Source organism: Antechinus flavipes, chromosome 3 (assembly GCF_016432865.1).
Source record: "Antechinus flavipes isolate AdamAnt ecotype Samford, QLD, Australia chromosome 3, AdamAnt_v2, whole genome shotgun sequence".
In the NCBI taxonomy this organism is placed as follows: domain Eukaryota; kingdom Metazoa; phylum Chordata; class Mammalia; order Dasyuromorphia; family Dasyuridae; genus Antechinus; species Antechinus flavipes.
The window spans coordinates 587,227,172-587,252,670 of record NC_067400.1 but is presented as its reverse complement, the minus strand read 5'-3'; the positions used below and the strand labels follow the sequence as shown (position 1 = coordinate 587,252,670).

Sequence of the window (25,499 nt, the reverse complement as noted above, 5' to 3'; positions counted from 1 at the left end):
TACTTCCTACACCACTGAAGAAAAGAGAGAAAAGAAAAATAAAATCCTAGTAACAAAGATGAATAATCAAGCAAAACAAATTCCCTCAATGACTGATGCAAAAAATATATTCCTCACTCAGAATCCCTAAATATATCATTGCTCTGATATCTAGAAAATGGGTAGTATTTAAGCCCTCTGGAATCATGAGTCTTTGTTGAATTGATCATTATTCTTGTGGCTTTAAAAGTTCTTTGATTTTAGAGTGTTTTTGCTAATGTGGAAATTGCTGTCCCAGTTCTGCTCATTTTATTCTTTATATAAAAGTCTTTAAAATGGTTTATTCTTTTAACATTGGTGTTATAATATAAATTGTTCATTTGCTTCTGCTTACTTCTTTCTGCATCACTTCATATGAATCTTTCCTTGTCTCTTTACAATCTATTTCCTCATTTCTACATTACAATAATATTTCATTACATTAGCATATCATAACTTATTCAATCAATCTTCAATTGATGAGCACCCTTTTAGTTTCTAATTTTTTGCTACCATAGCAAAAAATTCTTATAAATATTTTTGTAAATCTAGAACCTCTTCCTAGTTCCTTGATCTCTTTTGGATATAGGTTTAGCAGTGGTATAGCTGGGTCAAAAGGGTATTTCTGTATAAAATACCAGATTGATTTCTAAATTGGTTGTACCCATTCACATGTGCACCAAATGAATCAATGTGCCTATTTTCCCATAGTCTTACCAACATTTATTATTTTCCTTTTTTGTTATCTTTGCCTATCTGATGGGTATGAAATAAAATTTCTGAATTGTTTTAATTTCCATTTCTCTAATTAGTGATGACTTGAAGAATTTTTTCATATGCCATAGATAGATAGCCTGGATCTCTTTCCTTGATAACTGCCTATTTAATTTCTTAAACTATTTATCAATTGGAGTATAGTTGTTCTTCTGAATCAATTTTTTACATATCTTAGAATGAGGTCCTTGCCAATTTACAGAAAAAGCACTCTGTGGTTTAGGCCAAAGCTTTTTAAACTGTGGCTCATGGCCCCATGTGGGTTTGTATATCTGAATATGGGGGGCATGAAAAATTTGGCAATAGTAAAACATATCAAATATTCCTCCAATTGCACATATTTAACCTGTCTCAGAGTGTTTGCTGTCTTGAGGATAGAGGAGATACGGGAGGGAAGGAGAAAAATTTGGAACACAAAGCCTTACAAAAATGGATGCTGAAAACTATCTTTATATGTATTTGGAAAAAATGAAACACTACTGATAAATTAAAATGAATTTTAAAAACATTCCTCCAAGATTTAATTCTTTATGAAAAATAAACAACAATCCATCTCATCAGTATGCAAATTTGCTTTCATCTTTAATAACCGGTAAAATTATATCTATAACAAACAATTGTTTTAAAATAAATTTCTTTATGATAAATTTTCTCAGGCAAAAAGGGGTCGAGAGTGGAAAAAGTTTAAGAAGCCCTGATTTAAACCAGTAAGAGAAGAAGTCATAGCTGGAATTCTCAGTGACTTCAGCAGTAGTGGGTGGGATTGGATCTGGAGCACAGTCACCATTAATGTAATTAATTGGATGTAATTTTGCTTCTTTGGCAGGTGACAGACGGTGGGACCATCAAGCAAAAGATCTTCACATTTGACGCCATGTTCTCCACCAACTCTTCCCACATGGAGAATTACCGGAAAAGAGAAGACCTTGTCTATCAGTCCACTGTGAGGTGAGGGGATAGGAAAGGGCATCTTCTACACCTGTCTCTTGGACCTATGACACATCTGATGCATTTTTGCTTTGGAGACACTGACTCAGAAAGCTTATGGGTATGGGGGCGCACCTTGGGAAAGAGGGAGAAGCTTGCTAGTCACAAAGCCTGATGTCACTAGAGAAGGCAGCTTTTAGGTATGGACACAAAAGAAGTTCCAAAGACTTAGCTGGAAACCTTCAGTATGGATAGATTTGAAGGTTATGTGATCTAAAACAGGTAATGAAGGTGGTTTAGATCTTCCCAAGTAATTTATAAATGACAGAACTGAGCTATGGTGGGGAAAGGACTGGTCCAAAATCAAACATCGGGTTTCCATCCCGGGTCCCCTGACTCCTAGACCAGTGTCCTTTCTGCTGAGCCCCATCCTTAAAGACATGAGTGTGCTGGTAAAGTCTTAATGACAAGCTCTCAAAAATGTATACAGGACATACTTTTAAGCTTAATTTATAGCATCGACATTTTCTCCATCACTTTTTAAAGGCTAGATAATCAACAAAATAAGTCAAGCCCTGATTTGTAGTGTTCGCTGACTTCAGAGGTGTAAATACTCACACTGAAAATTTAACAATTGGTTCCAAAAGGTGTAAACTGGCTCCAGCACACCCCTGCCCCACATCCAGAGTCCCAGATGTTAACAATGCTAATGATGGTAACGTTCTCCCTGCACAGTCAGTTTTAGGGGCGCCAGTGCGGGCTTTCCCATCAGTCCTTGTTTTGGGACAAGTCCTGGATAGGGAAGCAGGATGAGCTCCTGATTGCTCAGATGCTCACTGGCCCTGGGACCATGGCCCATCATTCTCCCTCCTTTGGAGGCTGTCAAGAGGGGCCATAATAATGTCTGCCCTGCTTACATGGGATGCGGATCAAGTAAGATAATGATATCTCCTTGCATGTTCACCTTCTTAATTCATGCTCGCCATTCTAGACATGACAGAAACAACTTGGTTTAATGGAAAGCATCGAATCAAGAGACCTGGTCTCAAATCCCATGGCTGCTATTTATTAGCTGTGGGATCTTAATTAAGTTAATGCCTCTCTGAATCTCAATTTCCTGATATTTTTTCAACATGGCAGATTCTGGCCCCACTCTCACATGGCCAGGACAGCTATTCATTCTCTCTCTCTCTCTCTCTCTCTCTCTCTCTCTCTCTCTCTCTCTCTGTCTATCTCTCTCTCTCTCTCTCTCTCTCTCTCTCTCTTTCTCTCTCTGTCTCTCTCTCTCTCTCTCTCTGTCTATCTCTCTCTCTCTCTCTCTCTCTCTCTCTCTTTCTCTCTCTTCTTTCTCTCTCTCTCTTTCTCTCTCTCTCTTCTCTCTTTCTCTCTCTCTCTTTTCTCTCTCTCTCTTTCTGTCTCTTTCTTTCTGTCTCTTTCTCTTTCTTTCTCTTTCTCTCTCTCTCTTTCTCTCTCTTTCTCTCTCTCTGTTCTCTCTGTGTTTCTTTCTCTCTCTCTTCTCTCTCTCTCTCTCTCTCTCTCTCTCTTCTCTCTCTCTCTTCCCCCCTCTCTCCCTCTTTCTCTCTCTCCTGTGTTTGCTCTCTTTCTCTCTCTCTCTCTCTCTCTCCTTCGTTCTCTCTCTTCTCTGTTCTCTCTCTTTCTTCTCTCTCTCTTTTTCTCTCTCTCTTTCATATACACATACAGACATACTCATACAACACTCACACACACATACATATCCATCCATCCATACACACACAGAGAGAACCTCTCCCTTTACTAAGTCAGGCCCAATGTAAAAAAGGCAGCATCAGCTGTGGGATCAAGATACACTGTCAGAGAAAGCTCAGACCTTCCAATCTCCTATAAGCATTCTTGCTCATGGGAGACATCAGCTTAGGTGGTCTTGACATGTGACCCCCTTTACATGTAAAATAGAGGTGTTCATTTTTGCATTCCTTACCCTGATGAATTGTTGCAAAAAAATTCTTTGTAAACTTTAAAGTAATAGGAAATAGGAAGCTATGATTTCAATGATAGAACAAATCCCAGATGAGGGAATTCCCTTTCCTAATAAAAGCTGTCATTTGGTCTAGATAGCTATTTGGAGTCTCGGCCTCAGAAGAGTAGCTACAGTACTAAGATGCTTAGGGACTTGTCCAGGGTTACTCAGCCAGGCTGCTTCAGAGATGGGACCTGCACCCGGGACTTCTTAGTTTTGAGGCAAGCTGTGCAGCTGCTTCAACAAACTGCCTCATATAAACTTTAAAGCACTATAGAAATGGCCTTTTTCTTCCCAAGAGATGCCTGACCCATTATTCTACCCAAGTACAAAGTAGCTTGTTAGGAATATTAGCTGTTGGATGTTAGCAACAATTACTAGAGCACCTATGATTTATTAATACAAAGCAAGTTACAAAGCTGATTTGGGCCTTAGTACACAGGATGTCAGGGCTGGGAGGGCCTTAGAACATGGGATTTCAGAACTGGGAGTACCCTTAGAATATAGATGTCAGAACTGGAGGGGACCCTAGAGTACAGGATGTCTGCTCTGGGAGGGTCCTTAGGACAGAAAATGTCAAGGTGGGTCCTTAGAACAAAAAGTGTTCCAGTTGGAAGAGACCATAGCACCTTAGAATGTGGTCTTTCATGGTTGTAAGGGGCCTAAGAACACAGAACTTAAAAACCAAAAGACCCTTTAGAATACAGACTGCTCTTGATCTGTTGATGGAACAGTCATTCTTTTGGCCATCCTTCTGGTCAACCTTATATTTATCCTGGACTCTCTTCTCTCCCTCAATCTCTATTTCAATCTGATAACAATTGCTATTGATTCTACCTCCATAGCATTCCTTACCTACCCAGCTCTTAGCCTGTTACTTAGCCTTATTTGGTGACCCTAATGCTTATCTTCTCCATCCACATGGCTACTATTAATTCAAGTCTTCATCTCCTGTTGTGTGGATTATTCAAATTGTCTCTTAATTGGTCTCCCCACCTCTAGTCTCTCTCCTATCCAATCCAGCTTCCATATGGTTGCCAATATTTATTCCTAAAGCACACACAAGTTTACTTTGTCATTCGATCAAGAAGTGTCAGCAGTTTCCAATTTCCTTCAGTATAAAATACAATTTATTTTTTTGGCATTCAAAGTCCTTTGCAGTCAGGCCTGACCTATCTTCCCAGGTTTACCACACATTAATCTCCCTGAAGTACTCTATGTTCCATCCCAGCTAGGCCCTTTGCTCTTCCTTATACCTAACATTCCATCTTATACCTTTCAGTTTTTGCACAGAATGTCTCCTATGGGCTGGGACATGCTCCCTCTTCACCTCTACCTTGTTGAATCTCCAGCTGCTTTTAAGTGACACACCTCTTACTCCAGGCCTAAAGTTTCAGTTGCTAGTTTTCTTTCTCCCACTGCACATATTACTTAGCATATATTTTGAATTTACTTATCTATATTCATGTTGTTTTGATACAAGAGAATGGAAGCTCCCTGAACTACTATCTACTTTATGCTTTTGTATCCCCAGCCCCCTGCAAAGTACCCAGCACAATATAAACATTAAATTAATTCTTGTTGAATAAATGAAGGGGAGGAACCTTAGAACCTTAGGGCATTGGAAATAGAAAGAACCATAGAGACTAATCCAACTTCTTCAGTTAAAAATGAGAAACCTGTGACTCTCTAAAGTAAGAGTTTCTAAGTTGAGAGCCACAGATATATTGAATGGAAAAAATACATAATTTTCATTAATTTCTAACGAAATTTTGCATTTCCTTAAATTATCCTGAGAAGGGATTCATTACATATACAAACACATACACACATGCACATACATAAAAAGTAATTAAGAATCTCTACTCTTAGGGAAACTTCATAGGAACTTGTTAATTGTAGGATCATAGATTTAGAGAAGAAAGAACTTAGAGGACATTAAGTGCAACATCTTTTTACAGACGAGAAGACTGAATTTTAGAAAGATTAAGTGACTTATCCATGATCATATGCCTAGTGTCAGAAGTAAATTTGAATGTTGGTCTTCCATATCTTGGCACCCTATCCCTACCAAAAACCAGCTTGGGACGACCTTCAAACCCAGCGTTTATTCCATGACACTAGCTAATGATGAATTGCTTTTCTCTCCTAAGGCCTTAGGGCTTATGGAAATTGAAGGCTGCCTTCTTCACCAAACTGCCATCTGGTCTAGCAAAACGTGGGCTGACAGTTTACCTGTTAATGATAATAGCTTGCATTCGGATAGCATGTTACGGCTGCGTGACAGTTTACATACATTACTTCCCAAGGTTATTGTGGGGATCAAATGAGACAATTAGTACAAATAATATTGTCTCCCCTTCTCAGTCCCCCAAACATCTCTGATGCTTCATCCATAGTAGAAGGGGTGAGTTTGGGCTCTGAAAGCCAACAGAGTTTACTCATTCACTGAATTGCAAAAGGGTTGAGTACAGGGATAGCAAAGGACTATGGACAGTGATGGAGATCAGTTTTTCTAAGACCTAGCTAACTGCAGAGGTCCATAGGTTTTCACTCATCAGCCATCTGGAGATGACTTTTTAAAAGCCATGGCAAGTTACAAAATCTATTTCCTAAGGTGGTTGGGATCAACATTGATAATGGTGAGAGGGAAACCTGCATGTGTCTTTGGATATTTTGAATCTTCACTAAAGCTGAAGCTGAATGCCCAAGATCATACAGCAAATGAGCGGTAGAGTTAGAAGCCCTGGGTTATTTAATCCCTCCCCACTTAAGTCTGATATCCCTTCCATTACTGAGTACTGGAGCACAGATTCAGAACCCCAGAACTGGAATGATCTTCAGAGGCTAACCTTTATCTTCACCAGAATCCCTCTGGGACTTCCCTGACAATTCATTGATTGTCCAGCATCTGCTTAGAGTCTTCTAGTGGAAGTCTTGGGATGAGGGAGAGGAAAAATATACCAAAAGCAACACAATGGACTATTGAATAGCTCTCATTAACATTATTTCCTTGAATCAAGCCTAGATCTGCCTTTTAGTGTCTTAGGATGATTAGATCATAGCTCTCTAGTTAAAAAGGACCTCAGAGACCATCTAGTCCCATCCCCTCATTTTTAGGGATGAGGAAGTTGAGGTTATTGAGGTTAAATGCTTCTGCCAAAGTCACATGCTTGTATCTATTGCATCTAACCCTCCCCTCTGGAGTGAAACAAAACAAAGTTGACCCCTTTCTTCCATGTCCTGACCCTTTAAATACTTGAAAACAATGACTTTATTTCCCATAAGTCTTCTCTTCTCCAGGCTAAACGCTCCAAATTTCTTTTAACCAGCCCTCATACATGATCTTGAGGCCATTTGTTATCCTGGTCACTTTCCAGGTCTTTTGACTCCAAGTTCAATGCACTTTCTACTCTCCTCCGCTGATTCTCTGGAGATGGGCAAGATGGAGGCAGCAGGATGGGAGGTAGAGAGCAAAGGAAACCCGAGGCATGGAGAGGAAAGATAAAAGCTCTTCAAATCACATCAAATTGTAGGGGGACAAATCCCCCCCTAACAGCCTAAACGGTAGAAGAAAAGGAAGCAGGCTGAGCTGGGAGGCTGCGGAAGTCCTATTAGCTGTTGGCAGGAGGGTTGGTGCCAGGCTAGGAATTCCACATTTACATATAAATGAAGATATTTACAAATTAATGCATCTCAACTAGAGAAAGTCCCAGCTCCACAGCTGTCAGTGCCTTCTTCCTCTCTCGCTGGGGGAGAGTAAGAAGAGAAAAAGACAGAAATGACGATCAAATGTATAGGAGACAGTAATTTCCCAGATTCAGCAGCACCTCTGATAGCTTTTCCCAACTTAAAGCTTCAGAGGTAGAGCCTGAGGATAATCCAGGATGGTTAGAAATAGGAAGAAACAGAAAGATCATTTGGGTAGGGTAAGCAGGATGGCTATCCCAAGGGATGAACTCCCCAGATTTAAAATTCTGGAATTCTAGGCTATAGGATTTGGAGACTTCAAAACATTATTCTTATTTGGGCAGTGTTAAGTCTGAACTCTCAAAACATGTCTTCGAGGTAAATAGAGTTTTAGAATATACCATATCAGAAAGTTAGCTAAAACTGTCTCTGAAATGTTTTCTCTTCATCAACTCAGCCCTTAATGGGGACCAATCACTCAACAAGGTCTGTTACAAAATGCTAGACCCCCAGGGAAGAGAGACATACAGACATTCACTCTCGCCCGGTTGCTCCCTTGTGGGTGGGCTAGCACATCAAAAATACAAAGATACACCCAACCACAGAGAAACTTCTCTGTTCTCCCATAGTTTCCCTTCCCATTCTCTAGGGATTCACTCAGGTCTCAGCCTCTCCCTCATTTGATGATGATATTGTTTTTTAATACTATTTTATTTTTCCAAATACATGACAAGATAGTTTTCTTTTTTTAATACTAGCCTTTCGTTTTAAAAATATATGCAGATAGTTTTCAACATTCACCTTGCAAAACCTTGTGCTCCATCTTTTTCTCCCTCCTTTCCCTCCACCCCCTCTCCTAGACAGCAAGCAATTCAATATATGTTAAATATGTGCAATTCTTCTATATATATTTCCACAATTAACATGCTAACAAGAAAAATCAGATCAAAAAGGGAAAAACAAGAAAGAAAAAAGCAAGCAAACAACAGCAAAAAGCATGAAAAATGCTATGTTGTGATCCATATTCAGTACCCCCAGTTCGCTTTCTGGATGCAGATGGCTCTCTCCATCCAAGTCTATTAGAATTGGCCTGAACCACCTCATTGTTGAAAAGAGCCATGTCTATCAGAATTGATTATTGTATAATCTTGTTGCTGTGTACAATGTTCTCTTGATTCTACTCACTTCACTTAGCTTCAGTTCATGTAACTCTCCAGAGACTTTCTGAAATCATTCTGCTGATTTTTTCTTATAGAACAATAATATTTCATAACATTCATATACCATGAGTTATTCAGCCATTCTCCAACAGATGGGCATCCACTCAGTTTCCAGTTCCTTGCCACTACAGAAAAGGCTGCCACAAACATTTTTGCACATGTGGGTCCTTTTCCCTTTTTTATGATCTCTTTGGGATACAGACCCAGTAGAGACACTGCTGGATCAAAGGGTATGCACAGTTTGATAGCTCTTTGGGCATAGCTCCAATTGCTCTCCAGAATACTTGGATCAGTTCACCACTTTACCAACAATGTGTGAGTGTCCCAGTTTTCCCACATACCCTCCAACATTTATCATTATCTTTTCCTATCATCTTAGCCAAACAAAGAAATGTGTAGTGATACTTCAAAGTTGTCTTAATTTGCATTTTTCTGATCAATAGTGATTTAAAGCATTTTTTTCATATGACTAGAAATGGTTTTAATTTCTTCATCTGAAAATTGTCTGTTCATATTTGCAAAGGTAGTTTTCAACATTCATTTTTGTAAAACTTCTGTTCCAAAATTTTCTCCCTCCTTCCTTTACTTCCCCTCTCTCCAAGGCAGCAATGTGAGATCAGTTAAATATGTACAATTCTTTTTTTTTATTTTTATTTTTATTTAATAATTACTTTATATTGACACTCGTTTCTGTTCCGATTTTTTTTCCCTCCCTCCCTCCACCCCCTCCCCTAGATGGCAAGCAGTCCTTTATATGTTGGATATGTTGCAGTATATCCTAGATACAATATATGTTTGCAGAACCGAACAGTTCTCTTGTTGCATAGGGAGAATTGGATTCAGAAGGTATAAATAACCCGGAAGAAAAACAAAAATGCAGATAGTTCACATTCGTTTCCCAGTGTTCTTTCTTTGGGTGTAGCTGCTTTTGTCCGTCATTTATCAATTGAAACTCAGGTCTCTTTGTCAAAGAAATCCACTTCCATCAAAATATGTCCTCATACAATATCGTTGTCGAAGTGTATAATGATCTCCTGGTTCTGCTCATTTCACTTAGCATCAGTTCATGTAAGTCTCGCCAGTCCTCTCTGTATTCATCCTGCTGGTCATTTCTTACAGAACAATAATATTCCATAACATTCATATACCACAATTTACCCAGCCATTCTCCAATTGATGGGCATCCATTCATTTTCCAGTTTCTAGCCACTACAAACAGGGCTGCTACAAACATTTTGGCACAAACAGGTCCCTTTCCCTTCTTTAGTATTTCTTTGGGATATAAGCCCAATAGGAACACTGCTGGATCAAAGGGTATGCACAGTTTGATAACTTTTTGGGCATAATTCCAGATTGCTCTCCAGAATGGTTGGATTCGTTCACAACTTCACCAACAATGCATTAGTGTCCTAGTTTTCCCGCATCCCCTCCAACATTCATCATTATTTTTTCTTGTCATCTTAGCCAATCTGACAGGTGTGTAGTGGTATCTCAGAGTTGTCTTAATTTGCATTTCTCTGATCAATAATGATTTGGAACACTCTTTCATATGAGTGGTAATAGTTTCAATTTCATCCTCTGAAAATTGTCTGTTCAATGTACAATTCTTTTAAACATATTTCCATATTTGTCATGTTGTACAAGATAAATCAGTTCAAAAGAGAAAAAAACAAGAAAAAGAAAAAAAACAATCAAACAACAACAAAAGAGTGAAAATGCGATGTTTTGATCATCACATAATCTTGTTGTTACTGTGTACAGTGTTTTTTTTGGTTCTGCTCACTTCACTCAGCATCAGTTCATGTAGATCTTTCCAGGCTTTCCTGAAATCAGTCTGCTCATCATTTCTTATAGAACAGCAATGTTCCATTACATTCATATATCATAACTTATTCAGCCATTCCCCAACTGATGGGCATTCGTTCAGTTTAGATGTTGAGATCTTTGAAGGCAGGCAGAGATTATTTTGGTTTGGGGTTTGCTTTTTTTTTTTCTTTTGCCTTTCTTTGTATCCTCAGAACTTAGCACAATGCCTGGCACATAGTAAGTGATTAATAAATGCTTATTTAATGACTGACAATTTTGCTCTCTGATTTCTTTAAACTGCTAAAAAGCACAAAAGTGAAACAAACTAAATCTTCTAATCTTTGAAATATTTTTTCCGCCTTAAAATTCACCCATCTAATTTGGAATGTAAGGTTTTGCAACAGTGAATGTTGAAAACTATCTTTGCATTATTTTGAAAATAAAAAGCTATTTTTAAAAAACACCCATCTATTGCATCCCTCTTAAATTATCTTAGCACTGTTTACTATGCCAGTATCAAACCATCCAGGTAGTGTCAATCTTGTGACAGTTGTTGGCCATGGTGCTGACATGTCCCTAATTAACAATACCAACAGAAGTGATCTACCTTAAGAGAATTCTTTGCCCCAAATAGGAATTCCCTTTTCTCAATAATATTGTCACATTACTATCTCATAGCATGATGATCCTTCCATTTCCTAACCAAAGTATCGGGTACTTATTTCCTAAAAAAGCAGCTTAGTCATTGTTGGACAATTCTTAAGATTTAGAAAGTTTCCTTTAGGCTGAACTGGTCTGCCTCCATATAGGTGACTTATAACATAGAAATTAGGTTTTTTCCATCCTTGCCCCCATTCTAGGCCAGAAGTCATGGGAAAGGCTTGAACCCTTGTAAAACACAGATCCATTTAGCATTTAGAGACAGATATCTCTAATCTTTTTGTGTCATGAACCTTCATGATAATTTTATGAAGCCTATGGATCCCTTCTTTGGATAATGCTTTTAAATTTTTGAAATGAAATACTTAGGATCACAAAGAAAATGAAATATGTTGAAATAAATATATATTTTTTCTTGAAAATCCTCCTGAAATCTATTCTTGAGACAGTTTCTGGTAACAAGAATCCAGCCTCAGACACATTAGCTGTGTGAATTTTCCTCAAATGTAAAATGAGAGTAATAATGCATGCAATTGTGAAGGTCAAATACGATTTTTGTAAAAGTAATTAGTGCCTGGAACATTGTAGGAGTTTTAGGTGGATATTCCCAACCCTATTCACAAACACCTTGGGTGGGTAGGTGGGAAGCATGTCTGTGAATTATTAAGTTAGGAATCCTTAATCTGGGGGACATACTCCACACCATACTCTAGTCAACTCTGCTCCAAGCTCCATAGTGAATTTGTTGTTTAGTCATGTTCAATCATATACCACTCTTCATGACCCCTTTTTGGAGGGATGAGGGCTTTTTTGGTCAAGATATTGAAGCGGTTTGCTATTGCCTTCAGTTCATTTTACAGATAAGGAAACTGAGGCAAAGACATAACTAGTTAGTGTTTAAGGCCAGATCTGAACCCCACCCAGGAAGATTAGTCTTCCTAACTCCAGTAAATAGCAAAACTATAACAAATAGTTAATACTAATAAAAATAACTTCCAACTCGATAATATGATGTTTTTAAAAATATTTTCTTCATATTCACTATGAAGTAGAATATCATTATCCCTATTCAACAGAAGGAGGAAATTAAGATCAACAAACGATTAAATGACTTCATCTGATTCACATGACTAACAAATTGAGGTTCCCTGACTTGTGTCCCACCACTCTATTAAATTTGTGGAGGAATGGATTGGTTTTTTTCATAAAATCCTGTCATTTCCTGATAAGGCAGAGGTCTGTCCTCTCTGAGGCTAGGTAGAAGCAGGTAGGCTGCTTCCCACCCCTACCCCACCCTGCTTTGTTTATTTTTTTCAGTTTACTGGGTTGAATAATAATGATGCCTTAATAATACCTTACTTTGGTACAATGCTTTACACTTTACAAAACACTCTTTCATATATTAGCCCATGGATCCTCCCAACACCCCAATTTCTGCCCTGCCTACTTCACAGGGCTATTATTATTCCCATCATCTAATGAGTTTTCAGGTAGGCAAATCTTGACCAAAAGGAACTTCTCTCCATCAGCCTTTTCTTGACCCTTAGAATTTTAGGCTTATAGTTTAACAGATCTATTCCAGCTCTGAGGCTCTGAGGCTCTGATTCAGGTAGCTTTTTGTATAACAAGGTATTTTCATTTCTAATTTCATCCTGCCAATTGTGCTGTGAGGTGAGCAGAGTAAAAGTTTTATAGGGAAGAAACAGTCTTGGGGTGAAGTGATTTGCTCAGGGTCAGACAAATAGTAAGGAACAAAAGTGACTCAAACCCAAATATATCTTCTTCCTAATTCATAGATGCGAATCTGCATGGCTTTACCCTGTAATTTTGCTTTCTGCATCATCTACCCTTCCATCTGAGCACTGTGTCTGCCCCCAGTCCTATTAGCCCCAACACTCCATTGTTGATTGATTGAGAAATTGTAGGATCCAGACCTGGAAAGGACCTCAGAGAACATCTAACCCACCCCCTCATGTATCAGCTGAGGAAGCTGATACCTAGCAAGGTCAAGAAATTTGGTCAAAGTCACCCAAGTTGGAAGAAACAGACTCCGAACTTGTCTTCAGATTTTTCATCAAGTGCACTTCCTGTGCACCATGTTGAATGGGTCAAAGTTAATTCTATTTTCATGCTCTCATCAGAGTCAGCCTGGTCTCCTCTGAGAGGCTTTTTCTTTTTTAAAATAATCCGTTGGGCTCAATTTGCAAGTCTGAGGAAAACACCTTTCCCACCTGCAGGTCACTTGAGACTTCACAACAACTTCTAGCAGGCAGGACATGAAGCTGATTGGGAGGGATGGAGGGAGGGGGATTCAGTATTCAGTGAAATCCTGATTTTTATATCCCACAAACACCCGCCATCACCCTCAGCCATATGTTTTTTAGGAACAGCTGGGCTGTTGCGGAGGAGGGGCCAGATGGTTAGATGAAGGATTCATATATACAACCAGACCTCCTGGATTCTCATGAATCAGAAGAGAGACTGGGTATGTCATGAATCCTGGATCCTCCTCGACCCCAACACAGCCTTTTCTGGAGACAAGAAGCAAGGAGCAAGCTCATCAGATACTCATCAGACTACTGTACTGTACTGCTTGAATCTGATACGTGAAAAACAATACAAAGAGGATTCATAACATTGTGGCAAGACTGAGATTCCAGATTTTGAGACATTTGTGGAGCAAATGGTATAGTAAGATGACAAGAACACAGATAATTGTGTGTATGGGTATTTAAGATGAAGAAAGCATGATTAGAGGCAAATTATCTGAAAAAGATCTAAAGGTTTTAGTGAACCACAAGCTCATTATATGTTTTAACAGTGTGATGACAACCAAGAAATCTATGACAACTCCAGGTTGCATTAAGAAAGTATCCAGGATTAATGAAATGATAATCTAGGAGGATTTTGCCTTGATCAGCTCATATCTAGGGTATTAGGTCTGGGTACCACATTTTCGGAAGAATACTAATTAACTGTGGAGTACCCAGAAGCCTATCAGGATTGTGAGGAGCTTCTAAACCATTCCATTTCCTTATCTGAGACTGCTTTTTCTACGTGTAAAATATCTTTGGGGTTTTTTTCAAATAAATTTTATTTATCTTTTGTTCATTTGTCACTTAAATTATCCCCGTATTTCTCCCTGTCTCCTTCTAAGGAGCCAGTTACCAAATCTATTGACCTCTTGGTTCTCATTCTTTTTAAAAATCTCTCTTCAGCATCAAATTCTGTTTATTAGGCCTTCCTTTTCCCTGTTATCAACATTGTTCTTTCTTAGTTCTCTGCCTACCATCGGGCTACTACTTCTCTGTCTCTAATTTTTTTTATCCCTTTTCCATCTCATACATGTGAGTGTACTGTCCTGAGTACTGTACATATGAGGGATTCTGTCCTGAGTCTTTTCTCTTTCTGCATTGTTTCTTGGTGACCTTCTCAGGTACCATGGATTTGACTAACATCTCTATGTCAATGACTCCCAGATCTACATATCCAGCCCTAGTCTCTCTCCTGAGCTCCAATCTGACATCACTATGCCTACTAGACATTTCCAATTGGATATCCTATAAGCATCTCAAATTCAATGTGTCTAATGCAGAATTCATTATCTTTTCCCAAAGGACCCACTTCTCTTCCAGATTTCTCATTTCTGTTGGAAGCACTTCCATTTTTGTAGTCTCACAAGTTCATAACCTCAGAATTTCCCCCAACTCTTCCTTTTCCCTTCACCATTCAAATTCCAACCAGTGGCCAGCTTCAGCCAATTTTGTCTCCACAATATCTCTCACATTTCTTCTCTTCTCTCTATTTACAAGGCTGTGCTCTAGCTTAGGCCCTCATTACTCCTCACATGGTTCATTTTAGTAGCTTCTTTATTGATCTTCCTACCTCACCTCTCCCCTAGTCAAGCTGCCCTTCATATAGGTGTCAAAATGATATTACCAAAGCAAAATTCTAATCATATCACTCCCCTGCTCAAGAAGTTTGGTTAAATATAAACTCCTTTTCTGGGCATTTAATACCCTTTCCATTCTCTACTGTCTACCTTTCTAGGTTTATTAAATATTAGTCTCCCTCATATACTCCAGGTTGCAGTTCAATTGAACTATTTGCTTGCTCTCCATACATAACACTCTATTTCTCAGCTTCCTACCAATTTGTCACCTATTCTTGGAATATGTTTCTTTTTCATTTTTCACCTTAGTGAATATCTAATTTTCTTTAAGTTTCCAATTAAGAGTCACCTTTTTCCTTTTGTGTAATAATATTTCCCCCAATTATATGTTAAAAAAAACAATTCTAACACTTATTTTATATTTTGAAATGGTAAGCAATTTGATATAGGTTATACAGGTGCAATCATACAAAATGTATTTCCATATTAGTCGTGTTGTAAAAGAAGACACAGACCAAAAAATCCCCACAAAAAACAAAGAAAATAAAAAAATAATATACTTTGGTTTGCCTTCAGACTTTATCAATTGTTTCTTTGGAGATGGATAGTATTTTTCATCATGAATATCCTGGATGTCCCGAGAATGGTCAAGACATTCACAGTTGATTATTGTATAATAATGCTGTCGCTGTGTACAATGTTCTCCTGCTTCTTCTCACTTCACTTTTTTCAATGTTCTCCTGATTCTTCTCACTTCATTATGCATCAGTTCATGTAAATTTTTCCAGATTTTTCTTAAAATTTCTTACAATTTTACAATTTTAAAATTTCTTGCAAATTTATAATTTTACAAAATTATAAATTTTTTACAATATTATTCTATTACAATCAATTATTCCATTACAACAATTTTTCCAGCCATTCCCCAATAGATGGGCATTCTTTTTTATATACAAAATGGCCCTTTTCCCTTTTTAAAAATCTCTTTAGGATACAGACCTAGTAGAAGTGCTATCTCTTTCAAGAAGAGTTTCTGACTCCAGTTGCCAGGGTCACCCCAACCTGGAAATTATTTTACATATACATTTTGTATATATTTACCTATGTTCATATTACTTCTCTCCATAGAATGTAAATTCCTTAAGGGAAAGTCTTTGTATTCCTAGCACAGCTCGTGGCACATACTTAGTATTTGTGAAATAATAGTTGAATGTTCACTGACCAAGGGCTGATTTCTACATCCATAAGACTACTCCCCTTTCCTGTTTTTACTTTTTTAGTTATTTTTAGTGTCTTTTCCCAAAAAAAGGAGGAGAAAAGGCACTGACTAGCCCTTACTATGTGCCAGGCTCTGCCAAACACTCTATAGATATGATTTTATTTGATCCTCAATCCTATGAAGGTAAGTACTTTTATCCCCATTCCACAGTTGAGGAAATGCAAAAGAGATGGATTTATTCATCCAGGTGTAGTGTATGTGTAGTGTAAGTGTATGAAGAAGGATTTGAACTCAGATCTTCCTGACTCCAAGCCCAGTGCTCTGTTCTTATCACTGTTATTTACCAATGACTCCTTTCCACCCGTTGAATTGATCTCTCAATAAACATTTGTGGCCCTATTCTGTGCCAGCCCCTGTGCTAAACTCCAGGAAAAACAAAGTCTGAACTGAAAATCTTTACAATCAGCTTACCTCTACATAGAATTCTGAAAATGCAGAATTAGTACAAAGTAAGAAGAAGGTGGTTTAGAGAGAGATGAAAACTAGTAATTGGGAAGATTGGGAAAAGTTTTATGCAAAAGGTTGCACTTGAGCTAAATCTTGAAGCAAGTCACCGAAATGAGGAGGTGGAGATGAGGAGAAAGAGCTTTGCAAGCATGGGAAATGGACAACAGAAAGACCCAGACATGGGAAATGGAGCATCCTGTCTAAAGAACAGCAAGATGGCCAACCTGTGTAGGCTATACTGTGAGAGGAGGAGAGGATAATATAATAAGACTGTTTCTGCTGCTACTGCTCTTGATTATCCTTGTTCTCAGAAGACCATGGTGTTCTTGAAGAGTCCTTGGCATCAGGAGGCTGATGTCATGACTTGTAAGTGAATTGGATTTAAGTGAGGGAGGGCTGTGCAAAGTCACCAGCCTCACTCTCTCCTCCAGAACCATTTGGGTCCAGTGGCCAGGTATAGGTGAGGAGGATCGGAGATGACCTTGGATGAGAGGGAAATCTTGGCCTTTTTAAGCCTTTCCAGGTCTCAGTTTGTCTGACCACATCCATTCAGTGATTAAGGCTAGGTAAGAAATGAGACAAAGAACGATTTCTTTTACCTAGTCAAAAAATAAATAAATCTGAGAGGGATTTTTCATATATGATATGGGTTTCTCATATACAGTGAAGACTAGAGAGGTAGGAAGGATATAACCTGGCAAGAATCTTAAAGAACAAAAATAAGAATTCATATTTTATCCTAGAGACATTAGGGAACCATTGAAGTTTATTGAATTAGGGAATGTCACTATCAGAATTGTGCTTATGGAAAAAAAAAACACATTGTCAGCTATTTGGCAGATGAATTGGAACATGAAGAGAGAGAATCAGTAGTTAAGGATGTCATTGAAATATTGTCAAACTTAGACATTAGAAGATTGCTGGTATCCAAAACAGAAGTATGCAAATTCAGAAGAAGGATGGATTTGGTGGGGGATGAAGGGAGAGATCATAAGTTCTGGTTTTAACTTGTTGATTTTGAGTTGTCTGTGAGACATCCAATTTGAAATATCTAACAAGCAATTGGTGATGTGAGCCAGGAATTTAGGAGAGAGAATGGGATTGAACATATAAATTTTGGAGTCATCTGCATAGAAATGATAATTAAACCCATAGGAGCGGGTGCATCATCAAGAAACATATGTGAGGAGAGAGAAAAAGAGAGAGAGAGAGAGAGACAGAAAGAGAGAGACAAAGAGACAGAGAGGGACAGAAAGACAGACAGAGACAGAGAGAGATAAAGAGAGACAGAGAGAGAAGGGAGGGAAAGGGTCCCAGATAAAGCCTTTGAAAATACCCATTCTTAGGGGACTTGGATGATGACTCAGCAAAAAGGATTGTGATCAGACAGATAGGACAAATAGGAGAAAAAAAACTCAGGAGAAAAAATCCTCCTTCATGAGGAGGCATTCAACGGAATCATATGTTACCTAGATGTCAGAAAGAATGAAGATTGAATAAGAATTTTAGGAGATCACTGGTAATTTTGGAGAGAACAGTTTCTATTGAATGATGAGGATTGTAAAGCCAGGTTGCAAAGAGTTAAAAAGTGATAAGAAAGGAGTGAAGAAAAAAAAGAAGTGGAGGCAAGGGGTGATAATTACTTTTTCCTCTGTAAGAGGAATAATCTCTTTAAGAAGTATAATCAAGTAAAAATTAATCAATATATTGACTATGTCTAAAAACATATGCTTCATTTGATACCCATAGTTCTCCATCTCTCAACTAGGAGGGAAGAGTCATGTTTTATCATCAGTTCTCTGGAATTACAGTTGGACATTACATTGATAAACTCAAGGTTTTTGATTTTGTTTTTTTTTTTAACATCATAGTATTTGTCTTGAAAATTGTTTGCTATTCTGTATGTTTGTACAAGTCTTCTCAAGTTTCTCTGAATTTTTTAAGCTAGTTATAATTAGGTTTTTAATTAATTGTAATTTCTTTGAGCATATTATTCTATGACATTCACATATCACTGTATATTCAGCCATTTCCCAGGCAATGGACACCCCAAACTCTGTTCACCAGAACTTTCCCTATAATCATTTTCCCTCAATATCACCATGAGAAATCATTCTGATTTCTCTTAGAGATCTGAGAGGCATTGGATGAGAATCCTCCCTTTGTGGGACTTTTAGGCAAGGGACTACCATTCACAGGGCAGAGTCCCCATCTCCTAAGACAATAAATGGGTCAAATGTTTACCTGAGAAATGACTTCTGAAGAAATGTTCATGTAGGTGCAGTAAGCTAACAGGTCCTAGGGGAAAAATGCTTTAAGGACTATGTTCATTGTTCACACGTTCGTGGTGCTGCAAAAGTGTTTTTAAATGATTGTTTTCTTTTTCTCTCAAGCAAGTTAAACATGGCTACTCCAATCTAGGAAACCTTGTCTTCAGAGAGTGAAAAAGAAATCGTTCCTCATTGTTACCAGCCCAGTGAGAATTATCATTTGCTCTGAATTATTAACATCCACTCACATTGCTGTAGCTCTTTACAGCTTCCAGAGTGCTTTTCTCCTAACAGCCCTGTGAGGGCAATAGTGCGTGGGATATCATGTCCATTTTACAGATGGCTGAACAGGAGGCCAGAAGTGGGGAAGAATCCTAGGATTTAGGGCCAGAAGAAGCCTTGTCCAGCACCTTCATTTTACAACGAATGATCCTTAGGTGTGGTGAGGTGAAATGATCTTGCCCAAGGTCCCCCAGCTAACGAGTCAGAAGAGTCATGCTCATTCCCTTGCTCCATCCTGCCTCCTTGACCAACATCACGCAGCTGATACATGGCAGGGCTCCATTGTGAATTCTCACTCTGGGACCAGGGTGCTTTCCACTCTAGTTATAACCATTCTCACCCATCACGGCTCTGCTGTCAGGGCTGTGGGAGAGAGATGAGTCTGCATCCCTCCCCCAGGGAGAAATCCCACTGGAATCATCAGCTGTTTGCCTCAGTCTTAAGTTATTCCCTGGTTTTAAATGACACCTGCCAGTCTCCTCCTTCTCTCTGGGGGAACTCTCCATGAATTAAACAGCATTAAACCCAACCCAAACAAACAGATCTGTTGTGTACGTACAACCCACACGGACACACACACACAGAAACACCCACACAAAGACCGAGACAAACACAGCTACACAACTTACACACGAGCTCGGAGTCCTAGTTAATCAGGGTAGCTCTCGAATCAGACCTACCTTAGGGCTGAGGCAACCAGAGGAACAGCCAGGTAGCGATTGTTTGTTGGTGGTTGTTTTTTTGTCTTGCCAAACAAGAGACTCATGACATTTTTTTTTAAACTGAATTGATTGGCTCCAGTCTTGGCCAAATTCACAAAACTGGTCGATTCCAGTTGTAGAGGCTGAAGGCTGAACAATTGATCAGAGCACCCCTTGGTCAATTCTGATTTATTCCTAAGGTAGCATAAAAAAGAAGACTGACTAGTGCAAAAGTCGTTTGCTAGAGTGGGAGGTGGACTGTTTGGCCCCTGAAACAACCTGGAGGTTTCTCTCCAGTCCAGGGCACTTTCCTTAAGGACCAATCCTGTATCACCAAATGCATTATTATTATTAGTTGTGTGTGCCATGTTCCCCTAGGGTGCCAGGAGGCATACATGGCAGCTATGTGTGCATCAGAGAGAGCAGGACTTGAAGTCAGGAAGACCTAAATCCAAAATAACTCCAGACACTCAATAATCATGAGATGCCGAGCAGAGTCGCTTAACTACTATTTGCCTCAGTTTGCTCATCTATAAAATGAGCTGGAGGGAAAAAAGGCAAATCACCGGTATCTTTTGCCAAGAAATTGAGGTCAGGAAGGGTTGGACATGACTGAGTAAACAACAACAATAGCATTCCTCATTAGATTGAGCTCCATGAAAAACAAAGAATCATTCCTTTCTCAAGCATTTATTAAACACCTACTGTATGCTATAGGTTTCATGGGTTTAGAGAATTACCAGTGAAGAATTTCTCTGTCAATGTAGATGTGTAAGTGCTTCCTAACCTGGCCACTGAGAGGAAAAATATATTTCCCTGGGTCATGGAGCTAGTACACATCAGAGGGGGACTGGGAAGCAGATCCTGCTGACTCTCAAACCAGCACTCTAACCACTGAATCACACAATCATACAAAAACTAAAATGAAATAACTCCTGTTCTCAAGGACTTATATTTTATTGTGCAGATAATATAGTCTTCTAATTAATACATAATTAATAAAATAATAAATATCTAATAAAATAAATTAATTATAAATAAATAAATGGTTTGAAGTAAAAAGTAGTAACAACTGGGGGATCAGGAAAAGATGGTGTCTTATTCTTCTTTGCACCCACCAAACACAGAGTCCCTCACATGGGAAGAGTTTAATAAATAAAATCTTCCTTGATTCCCCCTGGTCCTTTTCCCTCAGCCCTCCATCTGCACCACTCTGGTAGATTTGTCCTTTTCAAACATGTATTCAATAATAATATTTAATAAAGCACTTCAGGGCTTGTCAAATACTTTATAAATATTACCTTGTTTCATCTTTATAATAACTCTCTTAAGTGGGTTCTACTATTATTTTCCTTGTCCAGATGAAAAAACTGAGCCTGAGAGAGAAGTGATTTGTTCAGGGTGATACAGCTAATAAGTATCTGAGGTAAAATTCAAACTCAGGTTTCACCAAGTCCATGTCCAGCAATCTATCCACCAACTCGCCTTACTGTTTCTAGGCTATTCAAGTCTACATAGCACAAACAAGAGGCTCATGACATTTTAAAATAGGATTGATTGGCGTCTTATTGGTGACATCCCTTTAGCAAACTGTACCAACCCTAAGGGCAGTGACCTTGTCTTACTTAAACTGTATTCCCTCTCCCAAACAGAAACTCAATGTTCAAGACTCTGCACACAGCAGTCACTTAATTAAGATTTTTTGGAAATTAATAGAATTCAGTTTAGTTAATATCTTTTTGGCAAGGAAATTGGGATTAAGTGATTGATAAGTGTAGTGTCTGAAGTCAGATTTGAATTCAGGATGGATGCTCTATCCACTACACCATTTAGCTGCCCCTTTAGTTAAAATCTTTAAACCCGCTGATGCATTGGAAAAAGCATTGGATTTGTATTCATGGAATCTGGGTTCTAATCCCACTTCTTTCTCATACTAGCTGGATGCTCTCCAAAAGTCTCCATGTTCTCCCCTGTAAGGTGCAAAGGTTAAATTAAATGATTTCTCTTTCAGTTTTGCATCTTCAGGCAGGAACTCTCTTTTGCTCTTTGTGTATCCCCAGCTCTTAGCACAGTATCTGACACATAATAGGTGCTTAATAAATGTATATTGAATTGAATTAAATATTAATATTTTCTCCATCACTTTCTTAATTTTAGATCATCAACAAAACAATAAATAAAACCCTGATTTCTAATTCTTGATCATTTCTGATGTGCAAAGACTCATACTGAAAATTTTACTATCAGTTCTTTCTCTTGTGAGATCCACAAACATAGACTTTTCATTTTATAAGTGAAGACAATGAGTCACCAACAAGTAGTGATTTATCCAAAGACATGCAAAAAACAAATCAAAGAGTTGTAGGTTCTGATTCCCAAAACACATTTGGTGAAAGAGCTGATAGTTAAATCCAGGTCACCTGACTTTCAGTACAATATTCTGATCATTGTACAAATCTGCATAAGGTAGATCGATAGTGCACAGATTGCTAGGCTAGTGTTCGAATCTAACTTTAGACCCTTAATTAACCCTTGTAATGTTTGGTCTAGCTTTCTGGGGGACCTTGGGACCAGCCTTGATCTTAATGGAGGAGTGCAGGAGGCTGGAGAGCCACCAGGAGTATGGTCAAATATGGAATATCTCATGTCCAGTCCTCTCAGCCCTTAAATACCCTATTAAAATTACATCATTACAGAGTACTGAATATGTGTGAACTAGAGAACCATTACATCACCATGCTAAGGACTGAGTATATGTGAACTAGAGAACCATCATCTCATCAATTCCTCTGAGTTAACACCTTGTTGTAAGTATCCTTCTTTCAAGTATACTTCTCCAGAATTCCGGCCCTCTATAAACCCTGTGCAATCACTTCATTACTTCTATTTGCCTCAGTTTTCTCAACTGTAAAATGAGATTGAGTAATAATAGCACCCACTTCCTGGCATTGTTGTAAATGAGATAATATTTATTTTATTTTTTAATTGAAGTTTTTTTCTATTTTCAAAACATATGCAAGAGTAATTTTTTCAACACTGATCCTTGAAAAACTTTGTGTTCCAATTTTTCTTCACCCTCCTCCCACCCTCTCCCCTAGATAGCATGTAATCCAATATATGTTAAACATGGTAAAAAAAATGTTAAATTCAAAATTTAGGCATACATATTTATACAATTATCTTATTGCACAAGAAAAATGAGATCAAAAAATGAGAAAGAAAATTAAATTCAAGCAAACCACCACAAAAAGAGCGAAATGTTACGTTGTGATCCACCCTCAATTCCCACAGTCCTCTCTCTGGGTGTAGATGGCTCTCTTCATCACAAGAGCATCGGAACAGGCCTGAATTATGAGATAATATTTATAAAATGCTTACTACAGTGCTTGGAATGTAATAGGTGTTTAATAAATGCTTATTTTTTCCCTTTATCCTGCTTCACCATAAGTAGACTGGTCAGTAAAGGAATCATCTTGTCAGCCAGTACGCCCAGGAGTGAAGGAGCCCTCTCCCAGTCCGAGAACCAGTGATGCTACTTGTATGACCTTGGGCAAAGTAGTTGGTTCTCAGACTGGGAGAGGACTCCAGTAAAACTGGAAGTTTGGCCTTTAGCAGGCGTTCCAAGCCTGGAGTTCATGGATTCCCAAGGGGTACGTGAACTTGAATGGGAGAAAATTACACCTTTATTTTTCACTAGCCTTTGCTTTCCTTTAAAAATCCTTTGTACTTGTAAAAATAGAATACTGCAGATGCCACCAGACTGCTAAAGAAAGGACCATGGCACAAACAAGATGAAGAACCCCTGATCTAGATTCTCATTGAGATCCCTTTCTAGCTCTGGAACCTGTGGTCCCAAGTCGCAGTCATTTCTCGCTGCTAGGTGCCCCCACACCTCTTAGACAATCAAAGCAAGGGGACAGTCATCAAAATATTCCCAGGAAAAAAAGACTCCAGTGTAAACCCCCAAAGTTTAAAAATAGGCACCTCCCCATCCTGGGCATTGTGCCCGGCTGGCTTGCCATCCCCACCCCACCCCACCCCTAGACCCCTGGCTCCAGCTCAAGAACAAGGCTGGCTCAGTGAATCACCTAATTGCCCGCGTGCTGTTGAACTGAAACAAAATCATCCCATCTCCTTACTGCCAATGGCATCAATTTCATTTAGTTTGCCAAGGACTAGGAAGAGACACGTTTAACCTAATGTACATCTTGGTTTGTCTTTCATTTGCTGCTGCCAGGTTTCCCTCTTTCCCTCTTCAGCATCCTCGGGTTTTAACCCTTTATTTGTCTTCTTCATTTTTTCCTTCTCTTCTGGACTTGCCCCATCCTCGTTTTCCTGCCTTCTCTCTCATGCTGTCTTCCTCAAGGGTCTTTGCCACTTTATCCTATTCTTTATTGTATTAATCTTCCCTTTTTTTTTCTTCATCATATTCCTGTTTCTTCACTTCTATTTATTACTCCTGCTCCCATTCTTTCCCCCCCTTCATTTCTATCCTTTTTAGGATTACAGATTTGAATATGGAAAGGACCTTTTAACCCCTTTTGTCTTATAAATGTGGGACCTGAAGGCCAAAGAGTGAGAGTGACTTAAAGAGTAGAAGATAGTAAATAATATTTGTTTCCTTCTTTCTTCTTCTTCCATATTTTCTGGTCTTCTTATCTTTTTTACTCCCTTCTCTCCTTCCCTTCTTTTCTTCCTCATCTTCCCTTTTACCTTCTCTAGCTCCGTTTTTAGTCTTCCCCCTTTCTTTCCTTCCTTTGTACTCTTCCTTTTCTCCTCCTTTTCCTCCATCCTTCTTCCCTCCCTTCCATTAACATTCTTCCTTCTCTACCTTTCTTCCACCCTTCCTCCCTTCTCTTGTATTCTTCCTTTTTTCCTTCCTAAATTCCATCCTTCCTCCCATCCCTCCTGCTTTCCTCTTTCATTCTAACTTCTTTCCTTTCTCCTTTCTTTGATTTCCTTCCTCATCTTATTCTCTTCCTTTCTTCTTTTTCTCCTTTTTTCTCTCTTTCTTTCTTTTATTCCCTTTCTTTTCTTCTTTCTTTCTTTTTTTTAAATTGGCACTATGGTACAATGGAAAGAATGCTGAATTTGGAGTAAGGATCCTGGTTCAAGTTATGGGTAGGTCTTAGTCACCATATGGTTATGGGTCAATCCCTGCCACCACCAGGTCAAAACCATCTCCATATATCTTTTCCTTGTCCCATTCTTCCAGTTACTCTTCAAGTCTTGTCTTCTCCCATTTGAATTTAACTTTTTGAGGTCTGAGACTTCCTCGTTTTTGTATTTCGTGTTGTCCAAAGACAGAGATCAGGAGAGAGAAAGAGAAGAAGAAATGGACAGACAGACAGAGGCACAGGGAAAGAGACAAAGATAGAAGGGAGAGACACAGTGATAGAGAGAAGGAAAGAGAAGGAGAAAGAGATAGAGATAGGAGAGAGACAGAGAAGAGAGACAGGGCAGAGACAGAAAGGAAAGAGACAGACAGAGAGAGAAAGAGAAAAGGACAGAGAAAAACTTGGGTTTTTGCCATT

General features: G+C 38.7%; 1 protein-coding gene across 1 annotated transcript in view; it reads left to right on the top strand.

Moving 5' to 3' along the window:
- IGSF21 (immunoglobin superfamily member 21) overlaps nt 1-25,499 on the top strand; it is a 401,664-nt gene that overhangs the window by 240,649 nt on the left and 135,516 nt on the right. Inside the window, exon 3 of the mRNA XM_051988401.1 lies at nt 1,619-1,740. Within this exon, the coding sequence (XP_051844361.1) occupies nt 1,619-1,740 (122 nt within the window). The remainder of the gene's footprint in view (nt 1-1,618; nt 1,741-25,499) is intronic.